The 26409-nt window shown below is 43.4% G+C and overlaps 1 protein-coding gene across 1 annotated transcript in view; it reads left to right on the forward strand.

Moving 5' to 3' along the window:
- rybpb (RING1 and YY1 binding protein b) overlaps positions 1-23647 on the forward strand; it is a 24095-nt gene extending 448 nt beyond the window's left edge. The window contains exons 2-5 of the mRNA XM_072451902.1: positions 323-448; positions 17908-18561; positions 18640-18735; positions 21251-23647. Coding sequence (XP_072308003.1) covers positions 323-448; positions 17908-18561; positions 18640-18735; positions 21251-21482 — 1108 coding nt within the window. The 3' untranslated portion in view covers positions 21483-23647. The remainder of the gene's footprint in view (positions 1-322; positions 449-17907; positions 18562-18639; positions 18736-21250) is intronic.
- Positions 23648-26409: the final 2762 nt, after the last annotated feature.

Raw genomic sequence — 26409 nt, forward strand, 5'->3', positions numbered from 1 at the left:
CGAAATGAACACCGTCTGATATTGGTTTAGTTAGCCGACATGCTAAGCCTCGATGCCTTAAATCTTAGCCCCGCTGTGGCTGGTGCTAGCAGCCTTAGCAGAGACACCAGCGCTGTGGACTGTCTCCTCTGTGGGTCAGCTTCACTCACCAGGGGACTCTACAGCGAGGGACTGGGCTTTAAACCATGACAACACCGGTACACACTGTAGCAGAGCCCCGTGTGCTAGTTTCAGAATCGCCTTATGTCTCAATATAATCCTTGTTAATTGATGATGAGTGATATTGAAAACTTGACCTTAACATTTGTATTTCCCCCCCAAGGCCAAAAAGACAAGCCAAACAGGCGATTGACGACGGATACTGGGATTGTAGCGTGTGCACCTTCAGGAACACGGCCGAGGCGTTTAAATGCAGCATCTGCGATGTGAGGAAGGGCACATCCACAAGGTAACTGCCCCTCTGCCTCCCTCTCCTCTTCCCCTCTCCTCTTCCCCTCTCCTCTTCCTCTCTCCTCTTCCTCTCCCCTCTTTGGCTTGGCTCTGTTATTTGGTTGCAGAAGCGTTGCATCGCAGCTCGTGGCGATGACAACTTTGATCGACAGCCTGTTTGTCTGAGGCTGAATGCAGGGACTTGTTGATGAGCACCTCGTCTCTTCTGCTGCTGCTGTGTGTGTGTGTGTGTGTGTGTGTGTCTGTGTGTGTGTGTCTGTGTGTGTGTGTCTGTGTGTGTGTGTGTGTGTGTGTCTGTGTGTGTGTGTCTGTGTGTGGTTGGCTGGAGTTTGCCATCTTTTATGCAGCTGGCATTTGGGTGCTTTCGTCCCGGCGTGCTTGTCTGCTACATTATCCAGAGGAGAAAGGAAGGGTGGAAGGTGTGACTGTACTTGCTCCGGTGCATCTGCAAAGCCACTCGTTCATTGCGCTCCTGTGAAGTCAATTCGGGTGAAGGCATACGTCACCTACCTGTTGGAGTGCACCGCCTCACTGGTGCAAACGGCCAAGTGTGAGCAGCGTGTACTTTGCACCTCGCCTTAGTTTATGGACTAGAGGAAATGTTTGGAATTGGTTTGCCCTTTAAGTGTTTAACAAGAACACAGTTAGTGGTGGAAACGGCTCTTGCAATGTTGTTGTTTGTCATTAAGAAGATCGTGTTTCATCAACTTCTTTCCATTATATGCCCATTTTGTGTGTTATATCATATTACACCTGACAACAAAATAATCACTACTCTTTTCCTCACATTGATTGATATGATTTTCGTTCGTTCCTTTTATTTTGTTTTATTAAAAACAAATAAAAATGCATTTAAATATCAATGTCCTGAACATGAACAATCTAGACTTCGAATCATTGCCATTTTGCACAAAAAACGTAGAATTGCATCCTTCATAGTCTTTTTATTTTTAAGGAGTGACTCTTTGATTGATTCTTGATTTGAAAAGTCCCAAGCTGATCATTAGTGATTATAAATGCCTTGATTTAAATTTAATTACTTGCAAAGCCCTTGTTCCACCAGTTTTAGTTTTTACTTTCACTTCTGTGTATTAAAAATGCCCTTGCTCCAATTGTCAAGTTCCTGTAGTACTTTAATCACTCAGTAACATTTATAGGAACTGTTTTCTATGTCTGAGAAAACGGTCAGTTAGTCAGCAGAACGGCAGCGGCTTCTTCGCGGAAACTGATGAAGTGGCTATTAATCTCGCGGCGGGATTCCCTTCAGTGGTGTCTCTGCACGCGGCTGCTTCCTCCTCTCGTTCTGGGGAATGTTTTTGCCGATAAGTAGCGCGTTTATATGTCATCACCTGCGTGACGAGATGGAGCGATGAATGACTCACTCGTGGCTCTGTGGTGGTGGAGTTCCCTTCACTCTAACCTTTGCGGCTGCCACTTTCCTCACGACGTCTGGCCTCGACACCTCGGCGACGCCGCGGGGAGTCGGGGCCCTGTCGGGGCCCTGTTGGGGCCCTGTCGCTGTGTTTACATGGCAGTCCTGGCACATTGGAGACGTGGCTGCAGTGAGTGATGCTCTTTTTGATGAGGTTAGCGTTTCTCACAGGTTTGCGCCTGGATTTCATTAACACGATTTTTGCGAAAAGTGAAAATGTCACTTGTTGCTGCTTTTTAATTTTATACTGAATTTATGTTATGTCTATTAAAATATACGATATAACATTTGGAGTTGGGCAATATATTTAAATGTAGATGATATTGTGAATTATTGCGTAGAGTACAGGTGATATTTCTGCACTTTTGTGAGTTAATTTGACAGACATTTCACATTTTTCTGACAATTAAACCTCAACCAACATGTTTCAAGATATGTTTGAACAGATTTCTGTTGGACTGACATAATATCGTCTGAATATTCTTATCTGGATGCTTAGAAAACATTGAGATTAATGCTGTAGATAACGCTCACCCATATAAACACAATCTTTTATACAAATGTAATGTCTAGCTAGTTTTAGGCTATGGGGATGGGAAGTTGGCTGTATTTGAAACATTAAAGTTAAACGTCACTTATCAAAGTACTTTTGCGGGCTAAATGATGAGACTACGCTGCGTTTTATGGGTTATAATTGAAGTACAAATGTATTCTTGCTGGTGTTCAAACGCTTGCTGTTGCCAACACTCCAATCACGTCCGTGTACATTAGGCCTAGCACGATCAAACATTTTGAAGGGTGAGATATTGTTGCAGGAAATGGCACAATAGATTATAATATTGAAACTATTTAATGCCACTGACGAATTAATCCTAAAGCAGGATAATCCCATTAAACCCTTTTCTACCAAAAAACATGAGCCGCAACTGATAAATGCTAAGTTCAAAAAGTTAAAATACTACAAAAAAAAATAGGAAAAGAAACAAAATACATAGTTCCATCATTTATTGAAGGATTAGTCATTATTGTAATTATCATGACATACTTTTGATCTGCTCTGCGTTCTAGCGTCTTCTTTTTGTGACGCGGCGCGCCATATTTGTCTCGTCGAGCTGAAACCTGTAGAACCTTTACCATGAATCGTCAGGCTTTACATACTTATTTCCATTTGTCCTGTGGCTGTCGCATGCGATCGCCGTGACAGTCCCGAGCCCAAAGCGGCGAGAGCAATCGTAATTGCAAAAGCTCCCCTCCCCCTCTCTTCCCGTGCGGCTCCACACGCAAGTCGAGAGCAGCAGGAAAAGCACGGCGCGGCGCATGCATCCGACCACGCCGCTTTGGCAACAGCCCCAGCAGCCTCGGTTTGGTAAATGCGAGCTCGTGACATCAGCGGAGTGGTTGTCATGCATTCCTGTTTGATCCAAGTAGTTAACCTTTGATTAATGTGATTGTTTGGTTGGGGACTGCCTCTTATTCTAATGAGTACTAATTAGCTGTCTGCGCTGCGCTGTTTGATGTATTTTATTTGGAGCGAGGGATGAAGCGCCGTGCTCTCAGCTAAATGAATCACATTTTAGGCAGTGCGCCGCTCCGTCTCCTGCTTTCATCTCGGCCTGTTGTGGAGACGGACACGCGCTCCAGGACATGTGTGTTTGCTAATTACTTACTCCACTTCAGTCTCAACTTTGAAGTTCGATTTGGGCCACAAAACTCGTGTTTATTGGTGTTTAATGCTGACAATACTGGGCTGATCATTGCTGACTGGCCTGAGCCTGGTTTCTGTTGTTCTGCTTAAGGGCAAAGGGCAGGGCCATCCTGTAATCACCTCAGATGTCAATGACCCTCACTGCAGTCAAATGGAGTGTGTTCATGAGCTTCACAACTTTTATTGGGTTTACATTGCAAAGAGAAGTAGCCAGTTTCTTCTTCTCTGAGATCATTAGTATTGGTCAAAATATTGTTTTGTCTGTTAGTTTCAGGTCTCACTGTGTTGTTGGCTTCTGTAGAGAATTGCAGAGCTTCTTTTGCAATTGGAGCAACATTTTAGGACCGCTTTTTCATGTTTCACCCAGTGGGTGTCCACAAAAGCCATCTCCTTATTTATTTCTCGGCGCTGAGCAGGGTAACAGATTAACGCGAATAAAATCCAAACCTTTGGTGATGATCAGTCGACATTCATACTTTATCAAAGCACTGGCTTTGCATTGGTCCCAGAGTGAACCCAACGTAATTGTGAGCTTGTAACAAACTTCTTCACTGTCCAATTAAATGTAAAACATTATGTGGTTCCCCTAAGGTCCCAAACAAATGCACTATCATGATTTTCATCATCTCTCACCGGCAGGGGCTGTTTTAATCTCGCACACTGTCCTCATACACAACAATCAAACACGACTGGTGGTGAACTGCTGCACTCTGTCTGAGGAGTGAAGCTGTTGAAAATAATGGCTGTAGTGGAGCCTTTCTGCCTGAAAGCTCCATAGGAAGTTGCTTTTGGACAGCGCTGCGGCTATTTATTCCAACCTCCACCGTCTCCAGCTGCACAAGTGACAATCAGCTGCTACAGTTATGTGGTCCCATTGCACAGATTATTCCAAGATCTGCCTTTTTCTATAATACTTATGTATCATATCATTAAGGTATATGAACAATAGTGCTGCAATTTCTCCCACTCAGACTAAGGTGCTCTATAGTGACTATGTGACTGGTGCGATATGTGTTAAGAATGTTTTTAACGAGGTCAGAGCCCTGGCCGTGGCATCTGCATGCACAGAGAGGGCCCCTGTCCTTCTCCGCTGCAGTCTAATGAACTGTGGGACCCATTCTGTTACGCACTGAAGTAACACGATCCTCAAGAAGGGTAAATCCAGGATGGGCTTTGCTGAATTTTGCACCCGACCTCTAAAAAAATCTTTTATACTTTCAAGCCTTCTGTAGCGAGCATCCCCAAACCTGCTTCTGTGGCAAATGGAGCAGGCTTGACATTTCCCCATCTCTCTGATGTGAGCTATCAAATTTAAATGTTTCTGAACCCGATCGCTGTGTGAACACAACACCACGCGAGTCTGGGTGAGTTTTCTTTCAGGTCCGGGCCCCAGAGGTAAAAAGAAAAAACATTAAGGTGATTGATGGAGAGGATAAGAGGAAGTCTTCAGGCAGCTCCGTCTTATCTGCTTTCTGTTGCTATGCTGTCAGGTGTGTGGAGGAGCTTCCATCTATTCTTCATAAAACAAGACAAATGGGTCTTGCTCATTGAAAAGTTTTCTGTCACAAAAAGTGACCTCAGAAGAACATGAAGCTTTGTTCTATAAGACTTATAATAAATGCATTTTAACTAGGAATGCATCAATATATACAGTATATCAGCCCAGTGTTGACCGATATTAACGTCATTGAGTAATATCGGTATCAGCCAATAGCACCGATACCAGTCTGCTGATATTACACTCCAGTAATGAACGTCTGGTAAATGAGTTAACTCTGCCGTCCCATTTCAGAGAAAGTTTTTTTTTTTTTTCTGACACTTGTTTTTCTCCAAACAGTTTAGACGTTTCTCGATCACTTTAGTGTGAAGTTTTAAGAAGGAAAGAGCCCTGACTGTCTGGGGAAGAGCTGCTCAGCTGCAATGTGAGGATTAGTGATGCGCGGGTCAAGAAATGAACATTTTATTGGGTTATAAAATGCTGACCGCCCCGCACATGTATCTTTGCATTTAGTTGTGTCTAAATTCAGTTCCTCATTAATTGGACTAGTTTCTGTGATTTTGAGTTGTATTGTAACAAAACTCGCTGCAGTTCTCTGCTTAACATGAGAACTGCAGCTGTATGAGTTGATTGACACTGCCAAAATTGCAGTACCCGTTGGTTTAATTTTTTATATTTTTGGTCAGGACAGTGCATGCCAATGAACATACATGGAACACATGATGTAAACACACCGGATTTTCATCCATTGTCCCGCATTCACTCTCACAACACACTCATTCATGCACATGTTTTTAGTGGTAATGGAAACTGGAGGAAACCTACACAACATTGGGTGAAACCCTGACCCGTGCATCACAAGGATGACACACAGACTGGATAAGTCTGATAATCTAAATGATCAAAGTTATTTCCCCCAAATGTAGGGTATTATGTCTTCTTCCTGGTTCTATACATATTAAAATACATTTGATCCTCATTTTAGAAATGACTGATAAATATCTCTTTGTTAAAAATATTCAAAAGTGTTTGGTTATTTTAAACAACATATAGAAAATATTGGCTGAAAATATCTGTTCCTTACAAACTTTAACGTTCACAATGTACATTCACTTATACCGTGGCTGTAGGTAAAAAATAGATGCGATCCTCTTGTTCCTTTATCATTGCGCTTTCACTTACTACATTCTTTTAAATGACTTGCAAGATCAATAAAATGATCATAGTAATTACCTTAACAAAGCCAAAATATAGCTCCACCATTTAAACCCTCTTGGCTGGAGTCAAACAGATAGTGTTATTCATATACTTGGCAATGAGCCTATAATTTGGTACAAAGGAACTGTGTCGGGTCCCAACATCGCACAGAAGACTTGTAATTACACCTACTGTAGACTTCAGTGCAAATGAAGCCTGTGTAACTTTGATGAATGAAATGGGATAAAGAAAGTAGTAAGTATTCTACATCATGAAAGTCAAAATATCCATAATTCACTCATCATCTTGTGTCTGCTGTCTGCATGCTCCCTGTTTCTGTGAGGCAAAAGACTTCAAACTTCTAAAGTGAAATGGATCAAGTTGAACATCTTTTATAGGAAGTGTATTAAATATCTGAATACAAAAAAAAAAAAATCAATCTGTTCAAAGCAGTTAATAATCAAAATGTGTTTTAAATGTTGGGATAACTGTATTCGTTGATTAATTGGTTAATTTGAGTCAACCAAATGTCTTTGTTCTTAAGGTTCTATATATGATACAGCAGATGGCATTGCTGAATATGTCTTTCACTTAGAGATCACAGACTATTTGAAGTAGTAGTAAACTCTGAGGACAGTTTGGATCAGATAAAGCGCTCTTTTGATGCTATAACTCGCCCTTTTTTAGCCAATTAATCGACGCACGGGGCACATCTTTTGTAGACTAAGACTAGCATATTTTATAATCCACAGAGCCCACCACATTCAATGCGGCTAATATGGTATCACATAACGGGACATAATCTTCTGCCCTCTCCTGACCTCACTGCAGACCCCCCCTTCTTCTACTTCTGCTTATCCAGCATTATTCTCTTCCGCTGGAACACACAGCGCGCAAGCAGCCGATCCTAATCTACGCATGTTAATTGGCGGATTAAAAAGTTCTTAATTACTACAGAGGATTTGGCAGTGTGTGAATGATTTAATACAGTAGCATATTTGGCAATCTGACAGAAGCCGGTTAAACAAGGCTCCTCCCACTGAAAGTCTGATGTGAATAAGCAAAAGGAATCTCCAGGAGTCATCTGAGGACGAGCGAGTGGTGCAGTTCCACAGACTCAGAGTATAAAAGAGGACGGAGACGGGAGAGTCGGAGGGACGGAGACGGGAGAGTCGGAGGGAGGGACGGAGACGGGAGAGTCGGAGGGACGGAGACGGGAGCCATGGAAGGACGGAGACGGGAGGGACGGAGACGGGAGCGACGTAGCGGTTTACAGAGTGAAAGAGAGGCAGCAGTGGAAGGGGCGAATGCACGGCGGTGAAGGACATGTGCTCACTCAGCCACGAGTCTCCAGGGGCTGATATGCTCCGCAGAGCGGAGCATATCATTACCCAGAGAAGAGACGACCTGCAGGGACAACCACCATCACCCGCCATGCATCCTACACAGCCATCAGAGAGGGCGTTCCACGTATAAGGGACCGCCATAATTAAACATTTAGACCGTATTCTCTGGAGTGTTGATGCTTTTAATCATGTGTAGTAAAAGCACATAGTAAGTGTTATTTCCTTGCAGTTGGGCACAGACACTAACCAAATATGACTCTGGCTATCTAGTGTCTTGCTTCTTCACTTTGGGTTTGTTTGCTTACCTTGTCGAGCACAAAAGCGTGCTGTGGAGGAGTGGAGTTTTATTTGGCAGCGAGCGTAGATCATTTGTAAAGCAAATTGAAAGTCTTCTTTGGCCGCTCTTAAACGAGCTGGACAGATGAAGAGAAAGGGTGTGTTTGAAGTGCACCTGGGGAAACTTGTTTGGTGAACAGAAGATATTCTTATTAAGGGTGTAACCATTCAGGACCCTGAGGATTCATTTCGATTCTCGATTCAGGCCCTATGATTTGATTCATCACGATTCTATCACAATTCCTAAAACAGTCTCCATTTTAATTGAATCAATTCCCACTTTGTTGACAAAAAAGCTGCAAAATAAAGATGCCTTTTATTTACAAAACTAATTTATTGTATTGTCTTCTATGTATATTTATACATCTTCTTGATGCATGAAGCCTGTGCTTATCATATTGTGTGAGCCTCTTAACTGCATAAACAAGAGTTTTTGCATCTTTACAGCTGTTTGGTGAAATGTTTTGCCAGACTGACTTGTTGGAAACACTGACACGCTGTTTATTACCGTCTGGTTTGTCCCTGCACGCGCTCCGTCCCTGGGCAGTTCTCGTGTGTGTGTGTGTGTGGCACCTGGTGCTTCTCGCTCAGCGCTCTCCTCTCACAAACACAGAGGAAGTTGAAGCACAAAGAAAAGTGTCTGACTCCACGCATTATCAAAGCCCAGTCAAGCCCTTTGCATGTACACAAGCATTTTTTAGAGGAGATTGTAGTTTGATGCTCGCATTTGTCAGATATGCAGCGCGGAGAGTCCAGACTCACCAGACGGCCTTGACCTGGCTGCGGTGCCATTTTAATGTTATTTCAGCGTGCATCAGGAAGGCTCAAGACCCCAGTGCAATGCATATCGTGATATTTAATGTATCGTAGTATGAAGCAAATGAGCCACACCTACCAACACATTTGCTTGGTCTTTCTGCATGATTTGAGCAGATTTATAGGGTCTCTGATTTTTAAGTAGAAAAGCCAACAGAGATGTGTTTTTTGACATGGAGATTAAAGGAGCTCATGAGAGACAAGAGTCACAATATTTGAGCAGTCCAGACTTTGTTTCCTTTGGTAATTAACAGCAGTAAACCTTTAAAATCTGAAGGCACTTTCTTTTCATTGCTGCTGAAGGGTTAAAGTGAAGGTTAATGGCCGTGCATTAAGTCCTTAAGACCCACAGCATAAGAGGCTGATGAGGGGCTCAGTGAGAGGGCTGTCAACCACACTCTGGGTTCTGTCTCATTGTACACTATGTGTGAATTGATAAAGAGAAGTAATCATTTAAAAAGAAAAAAAAAGTATAATTATTTTAGTGCTTGGCACGTTAATGCAATAATTCTGCGTTAACTCAAGTGCTTAATCCTGATTAATCCTGCTGTTGCAGGTTAATGCAGGTCACGTTTATCAGTCAAAGCTGAATGAACGAGCCCCGCTTCTGTCTACATGCTGCGCTCTCCTTTATTTCTCTGCCCCCCCTCGCTCACTGCACTCGCACACGCCGAGGGGGCAGGTCCGCAGCCTCTGCTGGTGTCTGTACTATTTGAGGAATAAATTGAACCCTGCGATCTCTGTGAATTGGTGATCGATCAGCGGAATCAAAACTGAGATGTTTATGTCCTACAATGTATTTAAGCAGTGAGCTGTTCTGAACCAGTACTGCACCAGGGCTGAATGGGGACTAAACCAGGACTAAACCAGCCTCAAAGGTTAAAGAACATTCCAATCTTTTCCAATATCTTAATTTCAATTTAAAAAGACATTGACAAAAAAATAATACTCCTCCTTTTGTTATTATTTGGAATTAAGTCTACACTGGGCGACAGTGACTCAGTTGGAATAGTTTGGCATCTGGTCTTGATATAAACATCCTTGTTTGAGTGGTCAGATCCACTGACCATTTACCATACATTCTACAACATATATAAAATGTAAAGCTTTTTACAGCCTTAATATAACGTTTATTGGCTTTTTCTCGCAACATAAATATTTTGATCACTTTCCAGCCCCATCAGTTTTTGTCTGTTTTTTTGTTTATTTTGTTGCTTTTGTTGTGTTGCGTTTAAAACATAAATGGTAAAATATTGGTGTGAGATAAAGGTGACTTGGGTACCACTCATCGGCCATTCTGCACATATCCTGCCCTGGAATGTGCCTTTTTGTATGGCAGATTTTCTCATATTCTCACATTGCGAGCGTATGGAGCGAGAATAGTGACCGTCTGTCGTTGTCGGCTGAACGCCCAGAGCCGCTCACTTCTTCGATGTGAGAGGCGCACACAGAAAGGCCATCACATGTCTGATTTGGACATGTCTGTGTCGGACACATGTCGTACATCAACGCTGCAGATAGGAGACACGACAGACTCAGCCTCACATGTTGCATTTAAGTGAGCTCGAGGCTGTGAAAGTCTCGTGCTGCTGGTGTGAATAGAAGATCTCTGTCCCTCTGAGCATCTACGTCGACGAGCACAGAGGCGCTCTCTCTGTAGCGTTAATGTAGTATTCATCTGGACCAGAGAGTGCTGTTAAATGTTCTTCTGTGGGCTGCTGATGTGGAATAATACACCCCTCAACTGCATTTCCTCCCTCCTCCTGGAAGGAAATAATTGCTTGTCCTCTCTACGGCACTTCAAATAAGAGTTGTGTTAATTTCCTATGTCTCCCTCTCTCTATCGTGCACTCCATCTCCGCCTCTTCATTACTCTTGTGTCTACACAAAGTGCTCTAAGTTTTTGGGCCCATGTTTGCTCGGCGCTGTCAGTCCAGTGCAGACAAAAGCAGGTGGTTTATCTCCAGAGCGAGTGCACAACCTAAACTGTTGGTGTCGACTGCAGTGAATTAGACAAGATGATAGTGATTTGAGGGCTTCCTGTGGAGGAAAACCTCTCCCCTCCTTCTCCCCGAGCAGCATACTTGAGGGCAGCTGTCAGTCATGGAGGCGCTGAAGCCCTTGCAGTGGGGATACTGGCTCGACAGCACACGTTTGTACAGTGTTCTGATTCCACAAGAGTTTACAGGGGGAGGCAAGGGCAATTAGGGCTTAACTCCTGATAAGACTCCCTTGATGATTTCATAGCTCTTGTTGCACATCAGAGACAATTGTGTGATTTGGATGTTTGCCAACTCCTTTTGGCAGGTCCTTATATAATAACCATTGGGGAATTTGAAGAGTACGGTGTCATTTAGTTTGCTAAATGCATTCTTTGCAAAGAATGCCATAACCATGCATTGACATCTCAGCATTCAGGAGAATAAGCTGTTGGCTATACAATTTAAAATGTGCTTTAGGAGGCAACCTGTAAATACAAAAAGATCCAGTACACCGGTAATGCAAATTCTTTGTATGGCTTTTGGCCAAATATTTCGTTCATCTGCTGTGACCTAGTGGGATTGACAATGTTTGTTGTTGTGTCTTCTCAATTGAATTCCATAAACCCTTCATCCTGTCTGTTTTAATCTTTTATCTGTAAGTGTTTGTTTGGGAGTCTTGGCACTTGCTGTCAAAATCTTTTTTTTAATTTATTTTATTATCAGTGTTGTTGGCAGCACGTGTAGTGCAGTTTAGTTTAAGACCCATACGGCTATGTTTATCAGAAATTATAATATTTCATTTATGTAGTTTTTGGTGTGTGTTTGTTTGTGTAGTTTTTTTTTTTAAATGACTGTAAGCGTTCTATTCATATGCTCTATTGCTCCTGCCTTGAGAGTACTGTGGTGTATTACGCTAGATGAGATTACCATATTTTCCGGACTATAAGTCGCACCAGCCAAAAAATGCATAATAGAGAAGAAAAAAACATAAGTTGCACTGGAGTATGAAATGCGGTTGCAAGTGTGAAACTAACAAATAATATCACAAAAGTCACTCCGGAGTATAAGTATAAATATAAGTCGCACCCCGGCCAAAACTATGAAAAAAAGGGGAGACTTATAGTCTAGAAAAAACGGAAAGTATTGGGCATATGTTCAAATTCTAATCCCACTCAGATCTTCAAATGCCAGGCTTTTGGCACCACTCATTGTTCAGGATTGTTCTGACAGGATGGAATTTCATTGTTGTTCACTGCTGTTGTTCGGCAGTTGTTTGGATCATATCAGAGGTTCAGAGTATTTAATGATCAGATGCCAGTGTCATGTAGTGTGTGCTGTGCTGCCTGACAGCCCCGGGGCAGGCTGTCATGATGTGTGACCAGTGGAGAAGTAATGGTGCATGGAGAGACGGGTCCGTGTCACGCCAGCCGCTCGTGGCTGACTTACAGCTGGCGGTGAATCGCTTGTAAACTACACAGGACTCTGAGACCAGAGCCACTGCCAACACCAGTCCTGGCCTGGACTCTCACAGCCTCTTCATGGAGCTCAGGACGCATCAATCAATCCATCAGACCCAGCGCTGCACAACTTAATGGCTCCCACTGCCAAACAGTTTGATTACTGCGTCTGCTGGGGTGTCCTCTTGCACTTTGTTTGGCCGTAGCTCTAAGTAATTCTGACAAATCTGTTTTCATGACACTCGTCGGATAAGCTGCTCCTTTGGCACAGCTAATGGCCCTCTAACATGGATCAGGTATCTGTCTTGTCACAGCTGATGCACTCTCTTAATCAATATGAATTTATGCAGTGCCAAACATCGCACGGCTGACAAATCCTCCACTGCCTCGTGTACGACTTCTACAGTGAAGGTTTATGATCGCAACATGCCCAAGCAAATCCATGTGCCAGCCCACTGGGCTGTAGGTCCTGTACCACTTGAAGTCATTGTTCTGATTTGACTCATTTTATTCAGTTGATTGCGAACCGAGCATGAGCACAGGTGACGCTGAGGATTCCCACCAGATGTGGAGAGGAGCTCAGAGCATTACAGCCTGCATTCCCACAGGCCACAAGAGTCTAAAAACAAATCTTGACCCACTCCTGGGCAATATGCTACAAAAATGAAATTTGCAGAGACTGCTAGTCTTTCAAACTGGAAAAAATCTTAACATTTTCATTCATGTTTTACATAAATAGGCACCATAGCCATTCACAATACAATTGAGCAATTGTAAACTGCCTCGGGTTAGATTTGTAGATATGTCTAATTTGGTTAACTCAACTTTCTCAGTGTTTTAATTTAGTTTTGTTTGCATTTCTTTTATGTAACTTTGATTAAATTCCATTGTATTACCTTTCTCTTTGTTAGTCTCTTCCTCATCTCAATCCATGCTCACTGTATTTCTCTTCCCTGCACCCGCATTTTTTCATATTGTTGGATTAAAACGTTAATCCACTGAATTAATTAATTTGATATTTGGTTCCATATTTTACTATTGCAAAATCATTGAGTAATTTATTGTAATTGTTTAATTCTGCTTTAAGCCTCTTGATTCTGGGTTAGTCCTGGTTCAGACCTGGTCTAGTCCTAGTTTAATGGTTCAGTTCAATTTTGTAAAGCAGTGTTTGTTATTTCTCACAAAAATCAGATCAGCAGTAATGTTATTGTATTAACTCGATTGATTGAAACAGTGTTGGGGATATTCTGCGCGATCCAATTGTTACAGTAGTAGCGTGTTGTGCACCTCCAGGCCAGAGAACTTGTCCCACCAAAAAGCTGGCCCTCGTGAGAATGAAGTTCAAGTGAAGTTGAGTTTCCGGATTATAAATCGCACCTTTGGAGCCCTCTGGAGCGCGCTAGGTTCTGAGCGATGCAGAAGAAGAATTGGCACTTCCTCTACCTCCGGAGTTCCGGAAGTTGTATGCTTTGGTAAACTTGTAAGCATGTTCTTTATGCTATAGTCATCTGAATAACTGTTAATATGTTACATTAACATACCCTACAACAGTTTGTTACAGTTCGTTGTCTGTGCGTCATGTATCTGAAGGTGTTACGTTAGCATACGTAAACCTATTCATGTTCTCTAATCTGTTATTATTTTAAATTGCATTTCAAGATGAAATGTCTGTTCTTGGTCTTGGATTTTATCAAATAAATTTCCCCAAAAAATGCGACTTATATACCATACTTTTCGGGCTATATAGCGCTCCTGAATAAAAGCTATGCACACGATATTTTACGAAGGAAAAATAACGCCCCTGACAATAAACCGTAGGTACCTGCGTTGTAACATGAGATATTTACACATGAATAAACACGGTAGTGATGAGTCTTTTGACCCGGGGGTCTCGCGGCGCACCCGCGGTCTAGGGCTAATTAGACTAATATCTCAGTGAATAGGAGTTGGATTGGAATATAACGCACAGCATTTTGAAGTTTAACAAAGAAAGAACACATCTGAGCTGTTCCTACTGTCTCTACTGTCCTTGATGACTGTGTGAGCTGATTTACCTGTGTCTGTGTCTTCACATCTGGTTCACCTGCTCCTGAGCTCGTACTTATGGTGTGAATGTTGCGTTGTAACATGAGATATTTACACAGAAATACTGTCCAAGACAATGATGTGCATGTTCTCTTTTGACCCGTGAGTCAGGTTTGGCCAAGAAAGTTTAATTTCAATGCGTCAGGTGGCAGTAAATTGCATGTGCGCGCTCTGCATGCCGCTTCTAGAGTCTTTTCTTCATTGAAATCATTTATCCATGAATATGAGTCTGATTGTAATAAAACACACAGCGTTTTAAAGCTTAAACTATGCCACAGTTATAATGACAGCAGGGTTCAAAACGTGGGGGGAAAGTACCGGCTTAAAGTCTGAAAAGTACAGTATGTTTTTTCTTCTCCATTATGTATTTTTTGGCTGGTGCGACTTATACTCCGGAAAACACGGCAGCTATACTTTACTCTATACACATTTAGACCAAACTCTTGACTAAAAGGAACAAAATCAAGTGAAGACCAAATCCTCCTCAAATATGCAGCATGGTGTATGTGTTGAAGACTCTGGAACATTGTGGTGGTGTTGAATTGAAATGTTGAGGCTAACCACTCGACGACGTCTGAAAACCACTTCCCAAAGTAAAGTGACATCATCAACCTGACTACTGCTGGGCTCCATCGAGTTCTACCTGTTTGTGCAGTTTGTTAAAACAGTCTTGCAGCTGACGACGGGCCAGGTCCGGTCTGCGGCTCCGCTTGAGTGAGTTAGTGGTTGGCTGGGTTCCCATTAGTGACCTACATGACTCATATTACATCCTCAAAGTTTCCCTTGAATAAAGAATTGGGCAAATATGTATTTTCTCATTGTAGTTAGAATATGTGGAAGTGTATCATCAACTTCTTCTTGAACCTTTCGTGGTAAGACTTTTCCTAGTGCCGTCATTAGTGCTGACGCAGCCTTGTGCCTCTGTGTTGGCTCCGTGTTATCTGAACTCGTACTTTCTGCATTCCTTTCTCGCAGTTAAACAGACTGACTTGTAATACCAAAAAGTACCTCATTGACTTTGTATTCTGGCCTTTTGATTTGTTTGGTATACACCTATAATTTAGAGGTGGCCACTGGACAATATAGGTATTTAGAATATTGTGAATCTATAATTTACTTGTACTTTAGTGGGTACTAGTGTTACAGTTTGTCTGACACGTAAACCTTGTCCAACAAATTTACAGGCACGTTTAAGCACAATCCTGCAGCACTTTTAAAATCTTTATTTGTACTGTTATTGTCCTTTAGTATAGTTTATAGTATACCTCTGCTTTGGCGTCTTATGTTTTAGAACTTACAGTGGATGTACCCGATTTTTACAGTTTTGAAACGTGAAAAACAGAAATACCGGTAGTTAATTTTAAACTCTTTACAGCTCCACATTTATCACTTACCCAATGCATTCATAGCATCCTAAATATGAAGTACAATTAGTTCATATGTGCTTTTCACAAGTCTCACAAAGACTCACAAGCACACTCCCTGTTCTTGGAGAATAAAACACTATATATAGATCAGACCTGGGCGAACTACGGCCCGCGGGTCACATTTTGTCTGTATAATCCGGCCCGCCAAACATGCCAAGTAATATTAAAAAAAAGAAAAGAAAAAACGGGCAAGATGTGGCCCTCGGCATGTTTTAATCTGGCCCCTAGAAAGATTTTAGTTTCTATTTTTTAACTGTCTGTAACATCTGTCTGCACTTGTATCCTTAATAAAGATGACATGAAATTAATTAAATAATAGATTCAATAGCCTATATTTGACAGAAAAGTGATATTTTATCTGATAGTTCATAAATATATATACATTTTCACTTTCACACCAATGATGGCCGGCCCTCCGCTACTTGCCTGGATTTGAATATGGCCCTCCGAGGAAAATAATTGCCCACCCCTGATATAGATGCAGAGAAGGCACCGTAATCTCATTTTCACCCAAATAGCGTAGGTACTTTTAGTAGTCATGCGTTTCCCACGCCAGGTACTGAGATAGAGGGCCATCTCCTGGCTGCAGAGAATTAAATATTGGAGATAAACAGACTGAGCTTGTCCTTGATCTGCTAATGTTGCGCAGGGAGATGTAACACAAGTGATCTGACGACAGACATGCTCAGAACGAGTCTGGCCATGATTTATGGACTTTAAAGTAGCACAGAAGATCTCTGGGCTCTACCTATGACATCACAAAACAGGGAAACCTTTTTTGAGGCTCAGAGGGAGAGGTCTATCAAACTGGAACCATCAAATAAGTGATTGACTCTAAATACAACAACAGGTTTTGTTTTTGATTAGGGGACAGTGTTATAACAGGATGAAAGGTTCAACAAAGTCTATTTTGAGTATCTTTATAAGATCTACATTTTGGTCAGTATCACTCATCTCTATTGTTAGTGTAACTAAAACAACATTTTAATTTGTCCGTGTAGTATTTGATATTGCTTGTATTGAAGTGCTAACTCTCCTTTGTGTCTCTGTTGGACTCTAGCAGAAGGTGTTGTGTGGGAACGTGGCAGTTCTTGTCCCTGTTCAGAGCTTTGGGTCGCCCCATTGTTTGTCTGTGCTTGGAGCTTTTCTAGCGCACACTGTTGTTTCTTCGTCTCATTTGTGGTTTATTCCGCTCCACGCTCCGCAGTGCCGTGTTGCTCTGTGATTACACCAGAGCGTTCTGTGCTTGCGGCTCCGTGGTGTTGGATTGTTGTTTCCCCCGTGTGCGACCCTTTCCACACTCTGCTTGCTGCTCCATCGTGCAGTTAAGGTGCACGTGCTGCCGCTGTTTTCTTTGTAAAATTATAATCGAAAGGCATTTGACAAAAAGACGAGAATAGAACTGGTTCAGGCTCGTTCCACACTGCTTTTTTATTGATAGACGTCATTGTAGAGCGGATTTGTTGAAGTTCTGCAAAAATGTGTGCTGCTGCCGGCTTGTAAAATGAAAACATGACTTTTGAGGCCTCCACTTGTGTGTGAATAATTTGTCGTCTAAGTCTAAAGAATCATGAAAGAGTCTTAGAGGTTAGTCCGGTGTTTGCTGACAACGAACTCTGGGTTAGGGATGTCATTATTATTTGGATAATCAATAATCATGATTATTCAGGTCATGATATAATTGTAAGAACAAAAAACTAATGATCGTGACTATTTTAAACGCTAAATTAAGTATTTTCAGTTAATTTCTGCATGTAAAGTGCCGTTTCATTACATAATAACTTTACTTTTGCATTCCTAAAGTCTGACTTCAGTCCGAACAGTAATGCATTTCACTTTTGCTTTATGTGTCAATAATTGTGAATAATTGTTTGTTCAGTGACGATTCTTTTCACAATAATTGCAACACTAAAGTTCGATATTGTGACATCCTTCCTCCGAGTGCTGGTGTTTGACAAATGGGGCCAGCCTTCCCGTAATCAGATTAGAGTACTTAAGTGACGTGCTGCCAATGTCCTGCGCATTTATTTTATTACCGCTGTTACAAGCCCTAATGAGATTACAGCTGCAGCCAGGAGGCACCGGCCCGTGACGCCACCTCTGCTGCGGCCCACAGGTTCACCCGCCTCGCCAAAGTCACGTCGCTAACGCTAATTCACGTTTCATCTCTTCACAGGAAACCTCGAATCAACTCCCAATTGGTGGCTCAGCAAGTTGCCCAGCAGTTCCCCATGCCCCCGCCAGCCAAGAAGGAGAGGAGGGAACGAGGCGAGGGTCGCTTTGACAAGGAGCGACCCGACGGCGATGGAGAGAGGCGGCCCGAGCTGGAGCGTCCCGAGCATCTGAGAGCGGAGGGCGACTCCACAGACAAAGAGTGCAGCGACAAGGAGCGCCACGACAAGGAGCGCCACGACAAGGAGCGCCACGACAAGGAGCGCCACGACAAGGAGCGCCACGACAAGGAGCGCCACGACAAGGAGCGCCACGACAAGGAGCGCCACGACAAGGAGCGCCACGACAAGGAGCGCCACGACAAGGAGCGCCACGACAAGGAGCGCCACGAGAAGGAACGCAGCGAAAAGGAACGCAGCGACAAGGAGCGCCGCGACAAGGAGCGTCGCGACAAGGAATGCCGCGACAAGGAGCGCCACGACAAGGAGCGCCACGACAAGGAGCGCCACGACAAGGAGCGCCACGAGAAGGAGCGCCACGAGAAGGAGCGCCACGAGAAGGAGCGCCACGACAAGGAGCATCCCCTCAAAGAAAAGCCTGACAGAGAGAAGGAAATCACCCACGCCATCACCAAGAAGCCCGGCAGTAAAAAGATCAGGTGAGTGCGTGCAAAAGCAGATGTCTGAACTGTCTCTACTGCTCTGAGGTACTCACCCCACTGTGTCCCTCCCCACAGACCCAAAACGGGGCATCAGAGCCCGCCCAGCGACAAACTCAGTATACAGTCCGGGAAGTCGGTGACCAAGACCAACAAAAACGCACACATTTTCAGGTAAAAACAGAAAACTGTGATTTTTCTTCCCCTTGATGTTTGATTGCCTACATCTATTTTCCTGCTGTTCTTGAACTTTATGTTGCAACAGTGGAATGTCCACTGTGGAATGTTGTTGTGGAACAAATAAAGCTTCTCTTGTCTTTTTCTCTCTCAGCAGCAGGAAATCTCAGAACTTTGAAAGTTATTCAAAATAAATCTAGATTATTTGCTGTTTCCCGTCTGTAAAAGAATATCATGATCATCATCTAATGACATAGTATTATGACTTCCTAAAGACCGCACTTGTCTCATTTATGTGCAGCGGGCTTGAGTTTCTTTGTGGTGTGTGGGCTATTTTTAATAAATAGCTGCCTCTGCTGAAATGTGTTAAGTTTATGTTGTGCCAGGGCTCAACCACCTGTTTGATTCCAAAAGCAACAGGCAGAAATAAAATGCTCTTAGCTTTAGTTGTAAATGATCTAAACAGATGTTTTGCAACTGAAAGTGTAACAAAAGGTGTTTAGTGTGTTTATAAAGAGAAAGGGATGAGCTCAACAATGTTGTGTTTCTCAAACTTTAGTATTGAGGAAGTATATTGTATATGTTTGTGTATGTTGAATGACCACTGACCAGCCGGGTACGTAAAAGTGAAAATGGCTTGGAGCCATTGAGAATGAGAAGAAGGGATTTGATGTAGAAAATGACGGTGTACATCACAACTGTAAATATCACAAGTATCTATGACAGTGACTTATGTAAGTATGTGCCCGAAATCGCCTCTTAGGTTTCATACTTTTATGTTGAGTCAAAAACAGTCAGTCAGAAACATTTCAAATTGCTTTCTAAACAGTGCCTGAATTTCCCCTCACTGAAACCTGTGTTTGGTTTCAGTTTGTCTCACCTAGTTTCACTGTCTGTGCAGTGAGTGACTTCTGAGGAACTCACTACCGGCTGGTGGGAAACCTCAGACAGTTCCACAAACGCTCTTTTACACTAAACTCCCACTCTCACTATGTAACTACTTTATGTGTCAACTGGGCCATTTCGAGTTAGCGCCCCCTCAGAGCTGGAAGCCTCCTGCTTGTTGTTGCTCAGAAACACATATTGTGCTTGACATTTCACCAGAACCGATAAAAGTACACTGTTGAAACAAAAAAACACTTGATACTGTAGAAAATATACACACCGGGGCTCAGATTAAGAATTTTCTCTTGTATAGCAGCGCTGCTAAACAAACCGTTAATTGTTTAAATTTGTATAGCAATTTGATAAGTTGCATAGCAAAACACAAAAATGACAATCAATATTTTCTATTGATGTAACAAGATTATTTATTTCAAATGTGTTTGTAAATATTCTATATTAAAAACTATTAACCAAGTTAAAAACTTAAAATGTTTCAAAATAAAACTGACAACTTGCAAATGAAATTAGTTGTTGAACAAATGAATTAACACTAAGTCAGATAGCCTTATTTACAACTTTCTTCCATATCATCATCACTCAGATGGCTATTTGCATATCACCACCAGACTTGTCATCAGATGATGAGCTGTTTGTATCAGAATGAGTTCTCTTACGAGTCTGGATTGGTTTTTGTCTTGGTTTTGACATGAGTGAGTTTGACGCCTTTGAATTCGACATCCTCTGGGTTTTCAGAAGCCTGTTCTAGTCTGAAAACGGGAGAGCGGGAGGAGCCAGCGGGAGGAGCCAGCGGGAGGAGCCAGCGGGAGGAGCCACCGGGAGAGCGACGAGGGGCTTTGACGCGTCTCGCTAATCTCACATAGTTATGTGTTACTCACAGTTCTTGTCGTGAGATTAGCGAGACGCACCCTCGTCACTCTCCCGGTGGCTCCTCCCGCTCTCCCGCTGGCTCCTCCCGCTCTCCCGGTGGCTCCTCCCGCTCTCCCGGTGGCTCCTCCCGCTCTCCCGGTGGCTCCTCCGCAGTGATCTGTGACAGCAGCGGGACTCGTCAAGTCAACACGGCGTCCTACATTGTGTCATGCCGTTGTTGACGATCAATTGACGAGTGATCAGTGCTTTTTTAAGACGCTTTGCTGATACAATTGAACACATATTTTTGTATCGCAAAAGCTGTTAATCAAAAACCCATTTTTGCTGACGAATGCATCGCATTTGAGAGAAATTTCGTTGCATTTTGCGATGCGATACCACTTATTCTGAGCCCTCCACACTCAATCTTTTAGGGTTGTCTTGTTTGTCCTGTATGTTATTAAAATGTAGCACTGTTGCCTTTATTCACAAACGTGTTTTAGTAATATTTAATAACAAAAATGCATACACTCAAAAATATTTCAATGGCTGTAGTTACATGTGTGCTCATCTGATTTTCTGAATTCAAATGAAATGCAAAAAGCAAAATCAGATTTCTTTCTATCATGGTCCCTCTGATTACTCTGATTTGTGGCATCTTGATCAGTCCTCATTAAACTGACCACATCCTCCGGGCTGTCACGCCTCCGTCTCTTTGACCTTTGTGGTACTAACTTGTGTCTTCTCATGTGCACACCAGGCCCAAGCTGAAGAATATCGACCGGAGTACGGCGCAGCAGCTGGCCATCACCGTGGGCAACGTCACCGTGATCATTACAGACTTTAAGGAGAAGACGCGCTCCTCCTCCACCTCGTCCTCCACCATCACCTCCAGCGCCGCCTCCGAACAGCAACACCAGAGCTCCGGCTCCGAGAGCATGGACAAGGGCTCGTCACGCGCCTCCACGCCCAAGGGGGATCTGTCCTTCTGAAGCCCCGCCCCTCTGCCCCTGGCCCCTCCCACTCCCCCCCGTTTTTCTTTTCCACTTCTGGACAGTACGGATCTCGGCGGGGAGCCTCTATTCCACAGCTTGTCTGGACGCAGCAAGGATTTGGGGTTAAAGGAGAGACACGCGGATTACCCACTTCCCCCCGCCGCGCAGTAGCATCCAGACTCTTGTATGTATTGTTTTATATTTGTATGTGGATGTCAGGCCAAGTTTTTTGTTTTGTTTTTGTAAAGAAGACTTCTCCGCTGGGCACAATAACCACCACCATTTTATTCCCTTATTTATTACCTGTTGCACCTGAATACTTTGATCTTCTCTTTTTTTCACGACGCCTTGTTGTGTAACGCCGTCAACCGTCCGCTCTTCAGTGCCGGACGGGGGAGAAACAAAAACATCCACGCGCTCTGGTGCTTACATACACTGTGAAAAAGGCCTCGGAGTCCCACAGGAGTCGCTGATTTCTGCGGAAGGCGCCAAAAGACACTGTTTAGGCGCCGTCCACTTGGAAGCCGCTCACATACACTATCCTGTCTCTAACTGTACAGTGTAGGCTGTTGTGATAACACTAAAGCTCTCCATGTTTCTGCATTCCTGAATCGCTCCTTCCCGGGCAGTTTATTTTTGATTGTATTTAGTTTTCGTTGTGACGGAGGGATGGTTCCATGCAGTTCCACTTTGGTGAAACCCTGTCGAACTGTAAAATAGACTGTTGTGTCCAAACTCGTGTGGATTCTTGTTGTTTTATTTGTGGTCGTTGAGGCAGCTTTTCCCCCTCAACATCCCTCCAAGCAAGTGCAGACAGACAAGTCAATCAACTTTTTTTTCTGTGTTTTAATTAATTTAAGACTCCTTTCATTGAAGGCAAAAAAATCTCGTAATTTCTAGTTGGTTGAATGCACATTTTTTTAGGGGAGCAAGGATTATTTAAGGATTTTAATTCACTTGTCAACGTAGCTGATCCCACCTAATTTCCTTTTACTGTATGAAATTGTATAAAGAATAAATGTGTATATGATATCTTTTATTTATTGAAGGACCAAAGGTATTTCATAATGACATGATACATAGACAGATGAATAACAATTTGAAATGCAATTATCTGTGAGATGAATATCCATTTAATAAAGTCTAATATAATCCATGTAAACGGTGTTCTTATTGTCCACTCGTCTTTGGAGAAAGTGGCCCTGGATGCGGTGGGGCCCCTGGCCACACTGAGACCCCAACAGAGCAAGTTAGCTTAGGTCAGGGCATTCCCAAATGTATGCAATGTCCTGCTCTAAATGTATATGTAACTAAATATGTAATTAAATGTTGTTATGGCTGAGAATTGGTGTTCAAAGTGAGGAAAGGCAATGAGAAGCGTTTTGGAATTTCTACTGAAAATCCTCCCCATTTTCTAATGCAATCTGTGGCCTAAAGAGCCACGTCTACACCTGCCTTATCTGCCACTGCTATACCGAGTACTCGACACTACTCCAACGGCTCTTTTATTAATATTATTGACAAAATGGTCATTTGCTGCGTATATTAATTATTGCTTGTAAATAGAATTATAAAAAAGGTGCAAACACTATGACGGCAAAATGGCATTTGAAGCTAAATTCTTTTCGTTTCCTTTTCCCGCGCAAGCAGTTCTGTTCTTGTGTGCGACAGTAACCTTAATTTACTGTGTAAAGATGGTTACATTTTTTAGCTTTGTTTGTCAGAGGCCCAAATATAGAATGCTTGTTTACTGACTGTATAATCTTAACTGTGAAGTGTATAATACGAACTCATTTCTTCCTATAACAATGTCTTGTACAATGCTTTTCAAGTTATTGCTCGGTTTAAAAAAAATGACAAAAAAAAGAGTTGTAGGGACAGTCAAATAATTCATATTTTGTTTAATCCAGTTTTTATTTGATTTGTTCATTTTGTTTTATATATGATGTTTCCCTTGTGAACTGGTCACATTCTGTTTGTGATTTTCAGCAGACCACAGCTCCTTGTCCTGCTTCTGATGTTAAAATACTTCATGTTTTAGGGCATGTGCACGACTTTGCGCTTATAGGCTATCCTGATCATTTTCCTCCGCTTCAACTAGAAATGTCTATTTATGAATTTTGCTTGTAGTTTTTCACAAATAAATCTGTCAAAGTTATGTATATTGCTGTTGCGTCATGTCGTTTCTTACGTTTTTAAACCCTCAAGATTGGAAATGGGTCACGAGATTCAGTGTGGTAGAAGATGCTGTAGAGCAGGGGTATACTTTTATACACGACAAAGCCCCATCTACCTATAGTATTTTTATTGTCAGTATTAAACAGGTTTTTATTTTTGTTTAACCATAATTAGGCAATAGAAACACAATGTATTAATGTCATTAATAGGCTAATATTGTTTATCATATACAAATGTGCAACATAAAAAGGGGAGAGAAAATCTGCTGTTTAACTCGACCATTTAATACAGCGGAGTATTTTGAAAATGAAATATACTGACCACAACTACGCTGAGGTTGAGCCTAACCAGAACTTCCTCTCTCCTCCTCCTGCTTCTTGCCTTGACTCTCTCTCCTCCTGCTTCTTGCCTTGACTCTCTCTCCTCCTGCTTCTTGCCTTGACTCTCTCTCCTCCTGCTTCTTGCCTTGACTCTCTCTCCTCCTGCTTCTTGCCTTGACTCTCTCCTGCTTCTTGCCTTGACTCTCTCCTGCATCTTGCCTTGACTCTCTCCTCCTGCTTCTTGCCTTGACTCTCTCCTCCTGCTTCTTGCCTTGACTCTCTCTCCTCCTGCTTCTTGCCTTGACTCTCTCCTGCTTCTTGCCTTGACTCTCCTGCTTCTTGCCTTGACTATCTCCTCCAGCTTCTTGCCTTGACTCTCTCTCCTCCTGCTTCTTGCCTTGACTATCTCTCCTGCTTCTTGCCATGACTCTTTCTCCTCCTGCTTCTTGCCTTGACTCTCTCCCCCTGCTTCTTGCCTTGACTCTCTCCCCCTGCTTCTTGCCTTGACTCTCCTCCTGCTTCTTCCCTTGACTCTCTCTCCTCCTGCTTCTTGCCTTAACTCTTTCTCCTCCAGCTTCTTGCCTTGACTCTCTCCTCCTGCTTCTTGCATTGACTCTCTCTCCTGCTTCTTGCCTTGACTCTCTCCTCCTCCTGCTGCTTGCCTTGTCTCCACCTCCGTCTTCTTGCCTTGACTCTCTCCTGCTTCTTGCATTGACTCTCTCCTGTTTATTACCTTGACTCTTTCTCCTCCTGCTTCTTGTCTTGACTCTATCTCTCCTGCTTCTTGCCTTGACTCTTTCTCCTGCTTCTTCCCTTGACTCTCTCTCCCCCTGCTTCTTGCCTTGAATCTCCTACTTCTTGCCTTGACTCTCTTCTCCTGCTTCTTGCCTTGACTCTCTCTCTCCTGCTTCTTGCCTTGACTCTCTCTCCTCCTCCTGCTTCTTGCCTTGTCGTCTCCTCCGTCTTCTTTCCTTGACTCTCCTCCTCCTGCTTCTTGCCTTGTCTCCTCCTCCGTCTTCTTGCCTTGACTCTCTCCTCCTGCTTCTTCCCTTGACTCTCTCTCCTCCTGCTTCTTGCCTTGAATCTCCTCCTCCTACTTCTTGCCTTGACTCCCTCCTCCTGCTTCTTGCCTTGACTCTCTCTCCTCCTGCTTCTTGTCTTGTCTCCTCCTCCGTCTTCTTGCCTTGACTCCCTCCTCCTGCTTCTTGCCTTGACTCTCTCTCTCCTGCTTCTTACATTGACTCTCTCATCCTGCTTCTTGCCTTGACTCTCCTCCTGCTTTTTGCCATGACTCTCTCTCCTCCTGCTTCTTGTCTTGACTCTCTCCTCCTGCTTCTTGCATTGACTCTCTCTCTCCTGCTTCTTGCCTTGACTCTCTCTCCTCCTCCTGCTGCTTGCCTTGTCTCCACCTCCGTCTTCTTGCCTTGACTCTCTCCTGCTTCTTGCCTTGACTCTTCCTCCTCCTGCTTCTTGTCTTGACTCTATCTCTCCTGCTTCTTGCCTTGACTCTTTCTCCTGCTTCTTCCCTTGACTCTCTCTCCCCCTGCTTCTTGCCTTGAATCTCCTACTTCTTGCCTTGACTCTCTTCTCCTGCTTCTTGCCTTGACTCTCTCTCTCCTGCTTCTTGCCTTGACTCTCTCTCCTCCTCCTGCTTCTTGCCTTGTCGTCTCCTCCGTCTTCTTTCCTTGACTCTCCTCCTCCTGCTTCTTGCCTTGTCTCCTCCTCCGTCTTCTTGCCTTGACTCTCTCCTCCTGCTTCTTCCCTTGACTCTCTCTCCTCCTGCTTCTTGCCTTGAATCTCCTCCTCCTACTTCTTGCCTTGACTCCCTCCTCCTGCTTCTTGTCTTGTCTCCTCCTCCGTCTTCTTGTCTTGTCTCCTCCTCCGTCTTCTTGCCTTGACTCTCTCCTCCTGCTTCTTCCATTGACTCTCTCTCCTCCTGCTTCTTGCCTTGAATCTCCTCCTCCTACTTCTTGCCTTGACTCCCTCCTCCTGCTTCTTGCCTTGACTCTCTCTCCTCCTGCTTCTTGTCTTGTCTCCTCCTCCGTCTTCTTGCCTTGACTCCCTCCTCCTGCTTCTTGCCTTGACTCTCTCTCTCCTGCTTCTTACATTGACTCTCTCATCCTGCTTCTTGCCTTGACTCTCCTCCTACTTTTTGCCATGACTCTCTCTCCTCCTGCTTCTTGTCTTGACTCTCTCCTCCTGCTTCTTGCATTGACTCTCTCTCTCCTGCTTCTTGCCTTGACTCTCTCTCCTCCTCCTGCTGCTTGCCTTGTCTCCACCTCCGTCTTCTTGCCTTGACTCTCTCCTGCTTCTTGCATTGACTCTCTCCTGTTTATTGCCTTGACTCTTTCTCCTCCTGCTTCTTGTCTTGACTCTATCTCTCCTGCTTCTTGCCTTGACTCTTTCTCCTGCTTCTTCCCTTGACT

This window comes from Eucyclogobius newberryi, unplaced genomic scaffold, assembly GCF_026437365.1.
Source record: "Eucyclogobius newberryi isolate DKJ021-1_F unplaced genomic scaffold, fEucNew1.0.hap1 SCAF_19, whole genome shotgun sequence".
NCBI classification, from domain to species: Eukaryota; Metazoa; Chordata; class Actinopteri; order Gobiiformes; family Gobiidae; genus Eucyclogobius; species Eucyclogobius newberryi.